This window comes from Chiloscyllium punctatum, chromosome 48 (genome assembly GCF_047496795.1).
Source record: "Chiloscyllium punctatum isolate Juve2018m chromosome 48, sChiPun1.3, whole genome shotgun sequence".
NCBI classification, from domain to species: domain Eukaryota; kingdom Metazoa; phylum Chordata; class Chondrichthyes; order Orectolobiformes; family Hemiscylliidae; genus Chiloscyllium; species Chiloscyllium punctatum.
In genome coordinates this window covers 42,152,657-42,170,299 of record NC_092786.1, presented here as the reverse complement: position 1 = coordinate 42,170,299, position 17,643 = coordinate 42,152,657, and the positions used below count along the sequence as shown (strand labels likewise).

General features: G+C 40.8%; 1 protein-coding gene across 1 annotated transcript in view; it reads right to left on the bottom strand.

The window, feature by feature from the left end:
* LOC140468936 (WD repeat-containing protein 72-like) overlaps window positions 1–17,643 on the bottom strand; it is a 300,146-nt gene that overhangs the window by 257,451 nt on the left and 25,052 nt on the right. The window contains exons 2-4 of the mRNA XM_072565060.1: window positions 12,329–12,495; window positions 10,122–10,222; window positions 2,118–2,196 (exon numbers count right to left, since the gene is read on the bottom strand). Of these exons, the coding sequence (XP_072421161.1) occupies window positions 2,118–2,196; window positions 10,122–10,222; window positions 12,329–12,481 (333 nt within the window). The 5' untranslated portion in view covers window positions 12,482–12,495. The remainder of the gene's footprint in view (window positions 1–2,117; window positions 2,197–10,121; window positions 10,223–12,328; window positions 12,496–17,643) is intronic.

Genomic DNA, 17,643 nt, shown 5'->3' with positions numbered 1-17,643 from the left:
TAGCCCTTGTGGTACTGGCAGCAAAGACTGAAGGGGCTCCATAACCAGTCAGTGTGCTCATTTCTCAGCACCATCCCTCTCCGAGGTCATGTCTGCAGAGACAAGATGGCGGGGGGAGGGGGAACAGGGTATTACACATGAGCCTGAAATAATCTGAAAGGGTTAATACTTCATCAAGTGCAATAAGCATCACCCACTGTGATAATGTCATGAGGATCTTGTGAGTGTAAAGCAGGATTTTGTGAGAGAAAAACAAAAGTCTACGTCCTCCCAACTGCCTCTGTAGCAACATGGAATTCATTCTTATAATGTGTAAATAGCTGCAGAGGCACAATCAACTGCATCTTGTTGACCTTATATGACTTTTCTCATTGGACCAAATGTTAGCTACACTCAGATACTTTAGCTGAGATGATGGCCTTGTAATAGACTATTAATCCAGAGACGCAGGTCATGATCCTGCCACGGCATGTGGTAGAATCAGAATTTAATAAAAATCTGAAATTAAGAATCTAATTGGTCATGAAACCAGTGTTGAAAAAACCCATTTGGTTCACTAATATTCTTGCAGGAAGGGAACTGCTGAACTTATTTGGCCTGGCCTACATGTGACTCCAGGCCCATAGCAATGTGGCTGATTCTTAACTGTCTACTGGGGAAAACAATGATGCCTACATGAATTATTTTAAAAATCAATTAGAAGATTGTGGGTGCAGGTGGTGACATCACAGCCTGTTTGTGATGGGGGTCTAGTCAGGCTCATTAAACCCAGGCAGGCCCAAGGCCTTCAGCCTGGGTGTAAGAGCGGCTATAGGGTATTCACATTCCCTACTTCCTAACAGGTGGCTTGGCTGCAAAAACACTAGTTTACAAGATTAAATAAGAGTGAGAGAATGTGCTTCCGTTTTGAAGTTCCCTCTCCCTCACTTAGCTCCTATTGAATCCTGGCGCTGCTTTGTCCTAATCTTCTCCACTTCCATCTCTGTCGTTCAGGCTTGTTGTAAGTATGTCAAGGTTAGAGTGGTATTGGTAAAGCACAGCATGTCAGGCAGCATCCGAGGAGCAGGAAAATCGACATTTCAGGCAAAAGCCCTTCATCAGGTTGCCCTTTCATTTGAAGGGCTCCAGCCCGAAATGTTGATTTCCAGCACCACTCTAATCTTGACTCTGATCTCCAACATCTGCAGTCCTCACTTGTGCCTTGTTGTAGGTATGTGTTTACTCTCCTCTTAACCTTTAAGTGTTTGGTTCTTGCAGCGTGCTCTCAAACAAAACCTGTTTTAGGTAAACTCAGTTAGAATATCACAGGGACATTTTAATTTACCACAATTAGGCAGGGTCTGATGGGAAAATGGACAAGTTGTGACGGTCAATACTCCAATGTGCATCGATACACATCGCAGGTCTCTAAAGGCCAAGGTGAAAGGGGCAGCATATTGTAGCTGAAGTCTTCACGATCGATAGGTTTCACAACAAACAGTCTTTCTCCCTGCCTGCCAATTCATCCTTTCACTTGGCAATGACCCATCCCTTTTCAAGTATTAACAACAGAGCTGAGAATTTGCAAATGAAAATCTTTTGGCATTCCAGTCAGGTAGGTTTTATATTATGGTGCTGTGGCTGAATCATAGGACCATGTTATTCACCAGGACGATGCTATATAACATATCAGTTGCATTACTTCAGGCATCAATGACTTCTGTGTTCATCAGTGACCCTTTCAAAACATCTAATGCTGAATGTTGGTTGTGCCGAACATTATAAACTGATAGCACCAGGAATTACTCTCAATCCTGATCTTGGGCTTTTTTTGGTAAGCTAAAGTTAATTTGTTCTTCACAGGCAGAATTTGGTAGCTTTGCACAAACTTTCTCAATCTAAACTATTGAAGTCAATCTCAGATATTTAAAAAAAAGTGCTCTTTTACAAATTCAAAATCATGGTTTGTTTTCATAGAACATTAAGGTAAATGCTTTTGAAAGAAGTATAACAACAATCAGCAACAGCAATTTTCAAAAACTCTTTTAAGATCATTATCCCCATTTCAATAGACGATAGAGGACACAATCAAATGTATCAAACACAGAAAGCATCACATTGAATGTCTGAGTACTTACATAGATTGCAGTGTGGGTGAAGGGTAGTTTTGTATGTTCGATACATTGGCCACTGGTGACATTCCAAAGACACATCTCCCTGCAAAGTGTACAGCAAATGTTATTTTTCAACATTTCTAGCTAATTGATTGAAATCACTTTATAACATCAAGGTTTTCTTTAGAGCCTCAGTTAAATTTGGCCAAAAACATCTTAAGTTGTTTTTCCGTTGTTGTAAATTGCTGAGTAAGACACTGTTTTGACTATTACTTAAATGGATGACATATCTGTACCTCCCTGTCAGAGTAATTACAGCCCACAGTTCAGCTTGAAGCCTCAGTACGAAACTAATTACTAGCCTCCATCCAGACTATAGCAAATTGCAGGTAAACTGACATTTTACCTAAGTCTAGTATATTGTCCAACATGAATATGAGTCACATTCAATTAACAAATGGTGCCTTTCATCCAACTTAAACTTGGCCTGCTTGCAATAGCCATGCATCCTAAAGACAGATATATTTTATCTTTCCACACAGTCCGATTACCAGGTTTACATTTCTTATTACTTATTTGAAAACATAGTGCCACCCTATGGCAACTTATTGTGAGGCAGTTATTTCCAGAACTAAGAAAAAGCTTCACTATTTCGTTGCAGGAGTAACACCATGTGGAGATGAGATCTACACTTTGTACCATTCCGCAATGTTTCAGCTCACTTCTCAATATGTAAATAAGATTGTGAGGTAGTAATATTTGAGTGGGGCATTGTGTACTGATGGTATTTGCAGCATCTTTGCCTGCACCGTTTGTTGAATCAAAAACAAGTCTGGTCGCAGATTCAACATTAGCAATGACTTGCATGTTACAGGCAAATGGATGCTGTCAATGAGCACCTGGAGTGGCACTTACATAGAAAATGAACTTCGACCCTACCCCATCGGGTAAGAGATACCCATTCTTGCTGGCACCATCTCATTAAGCATCACAGTGGGCTGTGTTGTTCAGGTGGGCAATTATGAAAAAAGTTAAAGGGGGGAGAGGGCTCAGCAGAGGTCATTAAAGTTTCCATAACAAGTAATAAGACAGAGAACAATGAAAAGAGTCAGGAATTTAACTTGAAGCCCAGCAGATAAGGGGCTAACTATAAGAAGGGGACAGTCAAAGCAGCATTGAAGGTGTTGTACTTAAATGCACTCAGCATACGAGACAAGGTAAATGAGCTTGTAATGTAGATTGAAGTTGATTGGTATGATATTGTGGGTATCACAGAGATATGGCTGCAAGGGTGCTAGGGCTGAGAACGAAATATCCGAAGATACATCTTATCAAAAAGACAGGCTGGTGCATAGAAGGGGGCAGGGTTGCCTTGTTAAATTGACAGGAAGAAGTGATATAAAGGTGGAGAACAGAGTCTGTGTGGGTAGAGTCAAGGAAATGCAAAGGAAAAAATACCCTGATGGGAGTTGGGTACAGGTTCCTCTGTTTTCAGGATATGGGGAAGAAAATAAATCAGGAGACAGAAAAGGCATGTAAGAAACTACTGTTACAATAATTGTGGAGGGCATCAATACACTATGGAAAGGGAAAATCAAGATGGTTGTGAATCTCAAGAAAAGGAATTCATGGAATGTCTATGAGATGGTTTTCTTTGGAGCATTTTGTAGTAGAGCCCACCAGGGAACAGGCAATTCTGGATTTGGTGTTGTTGAAGAGGCAAGCTTGATTAAGGAGCTTAAGGTGAAGGAACACCCTGGGGGTAGTAACCATAATATTATATAATTCACCCTACAGTTTGAGAGGGAGAAGCTGGAGTCAGGTGTAACGGTATTACCATTGAGTAAAGGTAACTACAAAGACATGAGGGAGGAGCTGGCCAGAGTTGATTGGAAGAGGAGCCAGTAGGGAAGTCAGCGGAACAGCAAAAGCAGGAGTTTCTGGTGGTACTTTGGGGGCACAGCAGAAATGTATCCCAAGGAGGAAGAGGCATACTGAGGGGAGGACGAGGCAACCATGGCTAACAAGGGAAGTCAGGGACAACATGAAAGCAAAAAAAGCATATAACATGAAGATAAGAGGGAAACCAGAGAATTTGGAAGCATTTAAAAACCAGCAGAAGATAACTAAACAAGCAATAAGGGAAGGGGAGAAAAGGAAATATGAGAACAAGCTAGCTAGTAATATAAAGATGATTGCAAGAGTTTTTTGATATATGTAAAAGATAAGAGAGAGGCAAGAGTGGACATTGGACCACTGGAAAATGAGGCTGAAGAAGTAATAATAAGGAACAAAGAAATACTGGAGGAATTGAATAGATACTTTGCATGTGGAAGATACCAGCAGCATACCAGAACTTTAAGAGAGTCGGGGGCAGAGTGTTATAAGGAAAAGGCTGGCAAACGGGGTTGAGAAATATATCAGCCATGATTGAATGGTGAAGCAGACTCAATATGCTAATGGCCCAATTCTGCTCCCACATCTTATGGTATTTAAGTAACTGCATTTAAAGCATTGCTTCTTTAAACGGATTATTCCAACTCCCTTTAAGTTCGGAACTGAGTATATTAAATATTGAGGTCACTGAAGTCCACTAGGTGGGAGGGTCATATCCACACAGAATTATACAGAAAATCTTCACTTTGTCTTGCTCTTAACTTCAGTCTTACTGAACTAAATCTTGTCCTGGGAGCATGTTGATACACTAACTCATACTACCGTAGACTGTGGAGTTATTCTGTAAGCGAACTGAAAATTGTATCAAAGAGAAACATAGAAAATACAACCTAGCTTATCACTCAGCAAATACCATTGAAAAGAGTTTTTCCCAATCTTTACATTTCTTTCTGCAGCACCATTTGATTCTGAGCAAAAAGATGGGATAGAATGTATTTGACACCATCTGACTCAAAAATATCTCAAACTCTTTTGATCTAAACTCTGAACAAATTTCTGACATCAACATCTTGGGAATTCAAATTGCAAACTAGTTTATTAAAAACACAGTAAGATCTGGGTGTAGGTTTGTTCACTGAGCTGGAAGGTTCATTTCCAAACGTTTCATCACCCTACTAGGTAACATCTTCAGTGGGCCTCCAGGTGAAGCACTGTTGATAATTCTTGCTTTCTATTTATATGTTTGGGTTCTTTTGGGTTGGTAATGTCATTTCCTGTGGTGACATCATGTCCTGTTCTTCTCCCAGGATCTGGCACTTGTAGTAATGGGCATGGAACCAACATTTACCCATTTGCTATTTCTGTTGACCAAAACAAGGTACTCTTTCCTTTCCACTTCTAAATGTCTTTCCATGTTTGCCTTATGTTTGACCGTGGAACGGACTGAAACGTTCTCATTCTGAGACACCCTTCACAACTTTTCAACAAGTCTTCAACATCCCTAATTATCTTTGGATACTGAAATCAGTTGCTTGCTCCTGCTTTCATTTGGACTATTCTTGTGTGCTCTTCATGACGTTTCTTGAACAAACTTGACAAAATAATGACTCAAAAACTCCACAGGAGCTGCCATTGATCTCCTGATTCTAACATGTGAAATTGCAATTTCTCATCATCACATTCTCTAGACAGACATGCACAACATTTTACTGAAATTTCACCAAGTACCACATCCTTACAAGATTCTTCTAAAATCATTAGCAGATTCTAGCATATCAATCATGTCTGTCAAGTAATTCTAAGGTAACTTGTGGCTAGAGATGAATCAGTCTTCTTGAGAAATCTTGGAAGAATGCCCACGTTTGCATGATTTGCTGACTTATGCCATTTAATATATTGTAGCTAATTTTATATTTTGTCCTTCTTGTTCAAAGTACTTTGCATTCCCAGAGCTCTTCCTCAATCACAGACGTGACTTTTCTCTGTTCTAAATAACTCTGCACAAATTAACTATAAGTTTTGTAGGTAATTCCTTCTTGTCATGCAGTCTTTATCCCTCTTCCTACCACAATGGGAGGTGTTTGGATGTACTGTTGTACTGCACTCTAACCTCAGCTAACACTAGACATTAGCACTAAAATAACTCGTCAGCTTCAGTCCCGTGTGAAGGAATGCGACTTAGTGATTTCCTATAATCTCTTTCTGGGATACCAGACCACAACTTTATCAACAACGAAAAGACATAGTGAAACTGCAATGTTGCTTTCTGTTACAGATGTTGGAATTTTACCTTCAGCCCTATTACTCTAATCTTACCATGTGAATTTGTTTAGTGTATTACTGAGTCACCTTTTAACCTTCTCGCTCAACAACATCAACTTAAGTTGTAATACCTATCGTATGTGCACTTAATGTTCCTCATATTCCTGAACGAACTTTAGGTCTACCATAACCTTGGTGAAAGTGCAGACTGCAGATGCTTGAGATTAGAGTCAAGAGTGTGGTGCTGAAAAAGCACAGCAGGTCAAAACAGACGTTTTGAGCAAAAGTCCTTCATCAGGAATCTACCATAACCTTGCCCTGGTTCAAGAGCTGGAGCATTTTCCTCCACTCCTGTATCTTGTCTGAATATCACTGACTCTCCTACATGCAGAGCATTCTGACTCGAAATGGGGGAACTGGAATATTCAAATTTCCAACTCCTGAGATGACGAAGTTGGGGGCCAGGGTCTTGATCTCACTGAAATTCATGGGGCCTTCCCTGGAAAAGGAGCTCCCTCACAATCTATAACTCTCCTCCTGCCACGTCAGTCCTGCAGCCTCTTTATAGACCTCTTCCCATGTCATCTCATTGCCTTTGCTCTAAAGCTTGGTCTGGATCAGCCATGATCTCAGTGAAAGACAGAGCTGACTCGATGGGCTGAATTGCCTACTTCTGCTCTTAGGTCTTATGGTCTTATCAATTTTAGTTTTCTTTCCGTTTCCTATGAACATATCTCAACTGTCAATTTCTAAGTTCACACCATGTCTACAGCAACAAGACAGTTTCTTTAATTTAAGAACATAATGTTTCACTTGGCAATTGCATTCATGTAACATGCCATGATGATTAGATTCCCCACAGTATGGAAACAGGCCCTTCGGCCCAAGAAGTCCACACCAACCCTGCGAAGAGTAACCCACACAGACTCATCTCCCTACCCTATATTTACCCCTGACTAATGCACCTAACACTATGGGCAATTTAGCATGCCCAATTCACCTAACCTGCACATCTTTGGACTGTGGGAGGAAATCCACACAGACACGGGGAGAATGTGCAAACTCCACACAGACAGTTGCCCGTGGTGGGAATCGAATCCATGTGCTTGGTGCTGTGAGGCAGCAGTGCTAACCACTGAGCCACCGTGCCACGCAATGATATGAATCCAATCTCATTAATTTCAGCACATTGCACTGTCCTAGGATCTTGTAGACATCACTAGTTGGACAGCACCTCAAATACATCTGGCCCCATCACAGTGAGGAAAATATCAGCTTTATCTTCACTTTTTATTTTATTTGCTTTCAGTCAAATGTGAAACTTTCCTGTGTAATTGCACTAGTCCTCTCTGTCAGGATTGGATATTCCTATTGTCCCCAAGTATGCCTTCAATATGCTTTTGCCATCAACAACTGGCTGACTCACTGTAGATAAATATAATGTTCACAAGGAACAATCTTTCAAACTGATCAAACTTCCTCAAAATCAAGTTTAGGGGCATTCGAAGGTGACATAACCTACTTCAGTCATTGATTCCTCAAGGGAAAAAAGTTTTATCCCAACATCATTTGTGGTGGCATGGTTGCTCAGTGGTTAGCACTGCTGCCTCACAGTGCCAGAGATCAGGTTCGATTCCCGCTTCGGGTGACTGTCTGTATGGAGTTTGCACATTTCCCCCATGTCTGCATGGGTTTGCTCTGGGTGCTCTGGTTTCCTCCCGCAATCCAAAAGGTGTGCAGGTCAGATGAATTGGCTATGCTAAATTGCCCATACTGTTAGGTGCATTAGTCAGGGGTAAACATAGTGTAGGGGAATTGGTCTGGGTGGGTTGCTCTTCGGAGAATCGGTGTGGACTTGTTGGGCCGAAGGGCCTGTTTCCATACTGTAGGGAATCTAATCTAATCTGTAATGTACTGCACTGGGAAAGACTTGCTCATCTACAGACAGCCATGACTGAACTAACCTTATCTACAGTACCCAAACAGAGAGGGCAACAGACAGTACAATATAATATACTGCGAGTGGTGCTCGCAAACTGGTTTTGTAGCATGTGGTTCTATGGCAAAGTGGTAAAACAATAGGCTCTCCAGATTTCCTGACGTGATGCAGGAGGAGAAAGGAAGAGGGATGCAGTGCTCCAAAAGGAAGCCAGGAGGCTCTCAGGGAAAGATGAGAAGACAATGGGAGCAGGTGATCATGAAGTTCCATTCTTGAAGTCTAGCCCTGAGGAGTTATCTGCAGTATCAGAAACATTTCAACAGTCTCGCTGGGGTAGGAACAGCCAGCGAATGGATCTTGACTTGACATCTGCTCCCTACACCTCCACCAATATGACAATGCAGCACACCACCGTCACTCATTCGTCAGCAGAAAGGACTCATGCCAAGATCATGAGCATGTTCTGCTGCAGAGGAGACTGATGAGGAGTTTGGAGAGGCAATGTATGCTGCTAGGAATACACACTGGGATGCTTATTGCACTGTCGAGCAGCATAGACACGTTTGGCTTCAATGTGACATAGGGCTTTGGTGTGAGATGAAGTCTGTGCTATCCAGTGTGGAAAACATCAGATGACACCAAATCTAGAGGAATGGAAAATTGCGACAATCTATGAACAACTGCATTAGATAACAGAGAAGCTGGCAGATGGGCAGGAGATAGAGTATCAATGTGAAGGAATAGGTGCCAAAACATTTTGGAATAATTTTAAAAAGTGTCTGAAAATATAAAACACCAGGAATTTGCATCTGTGATGGCACTGTTGAGAATGCAATAAGTTAGAGTGAAATGTTCCTCATTCACCAGTGGCAAATTTACACCATAATTTGTTCGAGAATAAAACAGAATATCCCTCTGCCATACACACAGACCCATGCACACATCAAATCTAAACAGAAACAGCAGGAATTGCTGTCAGTAGCAGCTGGTAAATATTTTACATGGCACTGGGAGGACTTTCACATTATAAACTATTTTAATTGTTAGGTCTATCCTGTAGGCACCTTTTGCTGCTGTGACATTACATTCTAATGCCATAAAATCCACCTGCTTCATCAGGGCTTAAACTTTAACCACAAACTTCTTGTGTGATCAACACAGAGAGCAGCGGTAATGAAATGTGGCCAATTGCTGGTGGTTGTTGTTATTCCTACCTGTGATCAAAGCTCAGTCATCTTCAATTCTCCATCTATTTAATCAAAATTGAGGAAGACAAAAGCATTCCCAGCAAGTTACAGTGAGACGTACATAAGCCAATCATGTAATAATCTCCTGAAGTGCACTTACTCAGCAAATTAATTTTTATTCACTCTGCCTCTAAAAGAATAAATTATACAACACTATCCGGTCATATGATCAACACCATCAGGTCCAATCCTACAACATTGCCTTTCACGTCAGTGCAGAGACTCAGCACTGACATGTAACATAGAATCAAAACCATTAATAAGAAGCTATCGGGAGCTATTCGATATAAAATAAATGCTAACAAGTACAAGTTGCAACTTAAGCTTGGATGCCAGCTCATAAAACCTCTCAACTGAGTTGCTGCCTTCTTCCCCTATGCTAGGTATTTACAGATCAAATGTCTTGGAATAGTGTGAGAAGCCTTAAAACTCACATTATATAAGTGATACAATTTGGAGTGATAATCAGGTTCTGAATACCCACAAGGTGCTGAGTTCTCAAGCTGAGACCAGGTGATTCATTATAGGGTGGGAAGAAGGGTCAGAGAGGCAGACGGCTATGTCTGCGCCAGTCAGGAGAGTTGTGGGTTGAAGTTTGGAAATGGCTCCCGGACTTTCTTGGTCGCACATGGTGCAAAGCTCAAATGAATACTTCAATGAATCTATTTTGTCAGGAAGACTTACCCATTTTCAGCTGCGCTGACAACACACGTTTGCTTCTCACTTGCTTTGCCCAGGCAGGTAATGGGAGAAGTGTGACCAAACAGAAAGTGTCTTGGCAGCGTCTAGGAAAATACAAAATCGCATTTATACATGGGAATAAAGCAAAACTTAAACACATCTGGTGGTTTTTAATGAAGACATTTGTTGTTTTCGCTCACTCATGGCAACAAGCAAGAACTCCAGACCAGCTTCTTTTAGGATGGCTTGCTGAATGAAGTGACAGTGATAGCCCTTACCCCAGGAACAAGGACGCTAGGAGTGGAACCCTACCCCGCCTCCCCACCAAGGAGCTGTGCTGTGCTCAGCGGCGCCACCGAAGGAGTAGTGGCAGCTCCCCACATTGCACCCATCCAAAGCCCAGCATTACCTAGGGACTCAGGCTTCAGTTGGGATGTGGTGGGGGTCACAGGTTGATGCAGGGAGGATAGAGGGAGTGGTCAGCTGCAAGGGATGACTCCCAGCAAATCTTCCCTGTTACAGATGCCAAGTCCCTTTACTGGGTTTTGTTGCTTTGGACCCACCCTGGAAAGCTAGCATCCCGACAAGATCTCCTTTTTGGCTTTCCTCATGGTGAAGCCCAGGCCCATCACTGGATTGGGCTCGTTAAGTGGCCCACAGCTCCCTGATTAAACAGTTTCCCCACCTGCGCCAAATATGCCTCGTGGGGAGGGCACTGAATTTTGCCTAATATTTCTACAGCTCCAATACAAAATCAGTAACTGCTGGGAAAGCTCAGCAGGTCTGGCAACATCTGTGGATAGAAATTAGAGTTAACGTTTAGGGTCCACTGACCCTTCTTCTACAGTTCTCCTGTTAAGTCCTCAAGTATGAAGAGAAAGATTTCCATTCCGAAGCTAAAAATTGCAAGGGATGGGGTGATGAGATATAGTCACCAAACGAGATGTAACAGCATTTGCGATCTGGTGGACAGACCCTTTCAGTTGCAACAACAGCGGAGGTAGAGAAAGGCCTCTCTGAGAAGCCAATAGCTGTTGGCTGGAGGATGAGCAGGGTCACCCTTGAGTCAACTTTGCTGAGTGTCTCACCCAGCAGTAGATGATTACATTGCAGTGGATAGCGCATGATTTTCAAGTGATTTAGGTGAAGAGTCCTGATTGCACCTGGAGAGCAGAATGACTGCAATATTAAAACCAATATTGTCATAGAGTCATAGAGATATACAGCATGGAAACAGAACCTTCCGTCCAACCTGTCCATGCCGACCAGATATCCCAATCCAATCTAGTCCCACCTGCCAGCACCTGGCCCATATCGCTCCAAACCCTTCCTATTCATATACCCATCCATATGACTCTTAAATGTTGCAATTGTACCAGCCTCCACCACTTCCACTGGCAGTTCATTCCATACACGTACCACACTCTGTGTGAAAAAGTTGCCCCTTAGGTCCCTTTTATATCTTTCCCCTCTCCTGTCTATGATTTGTGCCAGGCTGTTAACCATCACAGTGAAACTGCACTACATTTGATTAACCAAACAAAGTTGTGTCAAATTGCTTTAAGCAACATTAAATCCACCGAATGGCATTCCAGAGCAAACTCTTCAACATAACATCTCCCTTTTGAAGTAATCATGATATCGTTCTGAATGATTTTTGAAACAAAGTTTGTGTAAACTCCATTTTAACATGAGTTTAAACTATTTATTTAACGTTCGTTATGACTATCACAGAACAGTTTCACCCGCTCTATGGTCTAGCCTGATGAGAAGTAGCAGTGACCTCAAAATGAAGCAAAAAGGAGCATGTTACCACATTGCACAAATCAATTTCCCATATTGATTCCTGGCCAGCCACAACATCTAAATGACAGTTCAGTCAAGCCCAAGATAGTGCAACTCTTCAGGTCATTAGTGTGCTGTGTATATACAGAACAAGACGTATCACCTTATAAACCACATCAGTATAAGAATAGACTTCGGCTGCCACAAACACAAAATTATAAGGTTGAACAAAAATCGTTCTATGCTTAACAGAAGTAATTTTTCTAAAACTGAAAATATAAATGCAAAGGCATATATTTTTCTTTCCCTCACATATTATTTGTACCAGACTGCACAAAATCAAGATTTTTTTCAAGATGCTTGTATTTCAACAAAAGGAACAAGCGTAGATATTTTTGTTGCAATTTATTTTGCAAATTGCTAACCTTGAAATCAGGTGACAGGTTCCAGAGGCAAATCTGCCCTTCCCGACTCCCTGTCACGATAGTTCGCTGATCATCAGTTAGCATGAGAGCACAGATTGAGTGAGACGGTGCTTTCCTCTCCCACACTGCTATTGGCTGGACAATACTCTTCATCGTGACCAAAATACCTGTAAATGATATTGATGGGTCAATATTCACTGATTCAAAACCTGTTAAACCAATTAATTCTTCCAAGTAGAAAAATTTATTGTTCAAATTTGTACACTGTATTGCATATTTATTGCTACATTTTATGTTGCAAATTGGTTCACTGGAGGGGATGCAGAGGAGCTTCACGAGATTGATTCCGGAGTTGAGGGGTTTGGCTTATGAGGAGAAACTGAGTGGACTGGGATTATATTCACTGGAATTTAGAAGAATGAGGGGAGATCTTATGGAAAGATATAAAATTATGAAGGGAATAGATAAGTAAAACGTAGAGAGTATGTTTCCAATAGCAGGTGAAACTAGGACAAGATGGCATTATCTCAAAATCAGATTTAGGACTGAATTGAGAAGGAACTTCTTCACCAGAGGGTTGTGACTGTGGAATTCTGTGCCCAGTGAAGTAGTTGAGGCTTCCTCATTGGATGCTTTAAGCTAAGGCAGATAATTGTTTGAACAGTAAAGGAATTAAGGGTTACAGTGAGAGGGCAGGTAAGTGGAGCTGAGACCACAAAAAGATCAGCTATGATCTTATTGAATGAGAGCAGGCTTGAAGGGCCATATGGCCTACTACTGCTCCTAGATCTTATGTTCTTATGTTTTACTGGAATTTACAGTGCTATACACATTTGGTACACAACTTGAACTTACATGTTTTTGAGCAAGAAATGTCTCAAGGAACCTAACTCTAGCATCAACACGAATTCCTTCTGAAACCATCCATTCATGTAAAGTTTTGAATTTCAGAAACGCAACCAGAACTTTAAGAGAGGACTTGGTGGACTTTATGTGAAAAACTTCTAATGATAAAAGTAAAACAATATATTATCATTTGGGATTTGAAGTTTAATAAAGAGACAGTCAGCCAGTTCTGTGAAGATATTTTATTTTGAAGGTTAGAAAGTCAACTGTAAGAAGTAATCTAAACACATGATTTCCAAAAAAGGATGTTACTTTAGCCAACGTGGTGTTAAATAATAAGAAAAACAATTGTGTTCCTTTATACACAAATATTTTCTTTACTGCAGGGTATTTAAATTATAAAGTTGTGAGATTAGTTCTCTTATATATTCTCTTGCATTCAATATATTACATTATATTCTTTCACTTTCCAAATGCTTAGAATAATGCATCTTCAAATCTTAAAAAGGTCACACACTGTCTCGCCATTCTTGTAAAGATAAAATTACTTCTAACACACAAGCCCTAACTATAGGGAATTGCCAGTTTATGTGAAATATTAGTATATTTTATTGCGGGATAAACTTACATTCATAGCATTAGGAACATCTCTGTAACCAACACATTAGGTAGTAAACACACTGGAAACCATTCATGTTGTTATGTTAATAAAGCTTGCCTTCCGCAATATATTGTAAATAGATAACTTTCAAATCATGCACCATAAAAAGTAATTTAATACAGCTTAAATGGTTCGTTATAATATGCTTACGTACTTGCTTTAAAAATTAATTTGGTCCTGAACAGACATGTACCAAATGCTTATTATCTGAGAGCTACGACTGTGTTGATTAATTGAACATAAGGGTATCTGAACTAAGACCAGACAAATCAGTGAATCAGGAATCCACTCACACAAATCTAAAATCTAAAAAGCATAAAATAATCACACTTTGTGCAGTACTGTGGGAGTGCTACATAGTCAAAGGTGCAGTCTTTCAAATGCTACATTAAACTGAGGCCTTATTTAGATTTTTGGGTAAAGACAAAATATCCCAAGGCACTATTATGAAGGACATCAGGAGTGACCTGGTCAATAGTTATCTCTCAAGCAACTTCAGACTAACCGATTATCTGGCCATTATCATATCACTGTTTGTGGGAATTTGCTGTGTACAAATTGATTGCTTACCTTTCCTGCATTACAACACCTAATTGTGAAGCTTTCTCGGATATCCCAAGGTCAAGAAAGGTTTGATATAAATCAATGCTAGTCTTTATTTCAAATGAACATCGTTTCGAAGGGTGACGATCATGATCCATTTCATGATCATGATCAGTCTGTCTGTCTGTCTGTCTCTCTCTCTCAGCAGCATGGCTGTACTGAACAAGGAAGCAGACATGCAGCACAGAAATAGACCCATTAGTCCAACTAGTCCATGCTGAACATAAATCCAAACTAAACCAGATTAGAAAAGGTTGCTGAAGCTGAGTATTTTAAGATCTAAAAGTTTGAATACATGTATGAATATATTCAAGAACACTGTCTTCCCCACTATTATCAGACTTTTGAATGGGCCTCCCAAATGTTAACTCTGATCTCTGTCTCTCTCTACACTTTCTCTGCAGCTGTATTATTGTATTCTACACTCTGTTCTGCTACCCTGTTGCACTTTGTATGGTCTGATCTGCCTGTATAGCATGCAAAATAACACTTTTCACTGTATCTCATTCCATGTGACAGCAATAAATTATTCAATCAATCAATCAATCACCTCTCTTCATAGTTGTCTCTATTTCATATGCATCAAGTAGCAGGATGGGTACAGGGTCAATCAAGTACTTTCTGACATTTTGAAAAAGCAGCTAGCATAAGTCACCAAGTGCAGTGAACACAGTAACATGAAAATAGTGCCCACTAGCTTTTCCAGCTTAGTAACTCCAGGCGAAGATACACGGAAACCCCGAAGACTCAAAAACTGGTAAGTCATCGGCTGAACAAAGCAGGCAGTGTAAGCTGTGCAGTTGCAGTAAGGGGAAATGCAGCAACTTTTAATGTACAATTCCAATTATTATCATCATATTCTCCAAACTGCACCTGGTCAATATATATAGACAAAAACTCATCCGTCATTTCAGCTCATTGTTTTGCTAAATGCTCCCACTTTAAACTGTGATAGAATGAACACTATAAAAAGACCATTGTTTGGGCTGAAAGCCAAAGACTCATTTTAGAAACAGCACATACTTAAAATGAATTGCCGGATAGCCAAAAGGCAAATTTCAGTAATTTGGAGGTCTTATTGGTTTTCAGGATGTTTACTGAATTCATTGCACAATTTGCACAACAGAGTTATTCCAGTGTTCATGGCTCATTGGAGTCAGAACTAGTCTCTTTCTATATAAACACATAAATCAAGAAAATATAAAGAATGATTGTGTGTGTATGTGTGTGCCTGTGTGTTAGTGTATGTGTGCGTGTGCATGTGCGTGTGAGTGAGTGAGGAGTGTGTGTGTGTGTGTGTGTGTCTCTCCAGTGAGTTGACACAGCCTTCTGCCACCTGAGGAAAAGGCTGTTTGAGGACATCAACATCAGATCTGAGACCAGGATAATGTTTTACAAAGCTGTGGTGGTTCATGCCCTCCAAATTCCTCTCAGATGTGAACTGTCTCCGGCAGACACCTAAGGGCATTGGAGCAGTACCACCAACGCTGTCTGCGCAAAATCCTGAAAATTACTGGGAATAAAGACGCACCAAGACTAGCATCCTTAAACAGGCTGACAACCCAGCATTGAGGCACTGACCACCCGTAATCAGGTGCAATGGGTTGGGCACATTGTTTGCATGACTGACACAAGACTCCCCAAGCAGGTGCTCTGTAATTGTGTGTGTGTGTGTGTATGTGTGTGTGTGTGTTTGTGTGTGTGTATATGTGATTGTGTGTGTTTGTGTGTGTGGATGCACACCCGCATATGTATGCGTTTGTGCCTGTGTGTGAACGTATATGTATCTGTGTGTTTGAACGTGCGCATGTATATATATCTGTGTGTGTGCATGTGTATATATGTGAGTGCATGTATGTGTATATATCTATGTGCATGTGTATATATGTGTGTATGTGTATATATCTATGTGTTTGTATGTGTGCATCTGTGCATGTGAGTGCATATATTTTTGTGTGTATATATTTTTGTGGGTGTATATATGTGTGTGCATGTATGTGTGTATATCTGTCTATGTGTATGTGTGTGTGTATGTGTATATATCTGTGTGTTTGTGCACTTCTGTACATGTGAGTGTATATATTTTTGTGTGTGTATATATCTGTGTGTATGTGTATGTGCGTGTTTGTGTGCATTGTGTATATATCTGTGTGTGTATGTGCGCATCTGTGTGGGTATATGGATATATCTGTGTGTGCGTGTATGTATATGTGTGCATGTGTACATATCTGTGTGTGTGTATTGAAGGTGGGTGATAATCTTTGTTAGCATTTCAGGTCTGGTGACCCTTGCAAGTGTCACTGGACCCGAAATGTTAACTCTGATTTCTCTTCACATATACTGTTACCCCTGCTGAGCTGTTCCAGCAATTCTTGTTTTTGTTTCTGATTTATAGTGTCTGCAGTTATTTTGGTTTTTATGGGGGAATGATTTTTGTTGACTTCCTTCAGAGCCTTTTCCTCTTGCCTTAGCTGATGGCTATCCACAAGATGCCAGGGCTTGCCCAGATACTGTGCTGGAGCATAAAAGAGAAAATGATGGAAAATCTCAGCAAGTCTGGCAGCATCTGTAAGGAGAGAAAAGAGCTGACGTTTCGAGTCTGTCAAAGCTTTGACAAAGGGTCAATTAGACTCGAAACGTCAGCTCTTTTCTCTCTTTACAGATGCTGCCAGACTTGCTGAGATTTTCCAGCATTTTCTCTTTTTTTGTTTCAGACTCCAGCATCCGCAGTAATTTGCTTTTATCCTGTGCTGGAGCAGATACCTCAGGAAATGGCCACCTTGAATATCTGGAGGGGAACTCCACAGGAATGGCATTTGTTCACAAAGTCAAGATGGAGCACCACTGATGTCACGGCTGCCAGAGAGGTCCACTGGTCTAGAATAGTGGAAGCTCCTCAGACTCAATTAGCAAAACAAGCAGATAAACAAGGATGCAAAAATATCAATGGCTCTGTTACAAATGAGATGGAAGTCTAAGGCAGGCTAACCTATCTCAAAACAAGTAAATCCCCAGGGATGAATGATATTTATTCCAGAGTATTATGAGACTAAAGAAATATCTTCAGAAGTGCAGATAATCTAATGGAAAGGAGTCTTTCGACATGGGATGGAGGCATGGGGGTGCCAGAAGGCCATAAATAGACAACTATGGCCTCACTATTAGAAAATGACAACAGATATATGCAACTATAGACTTTACATCA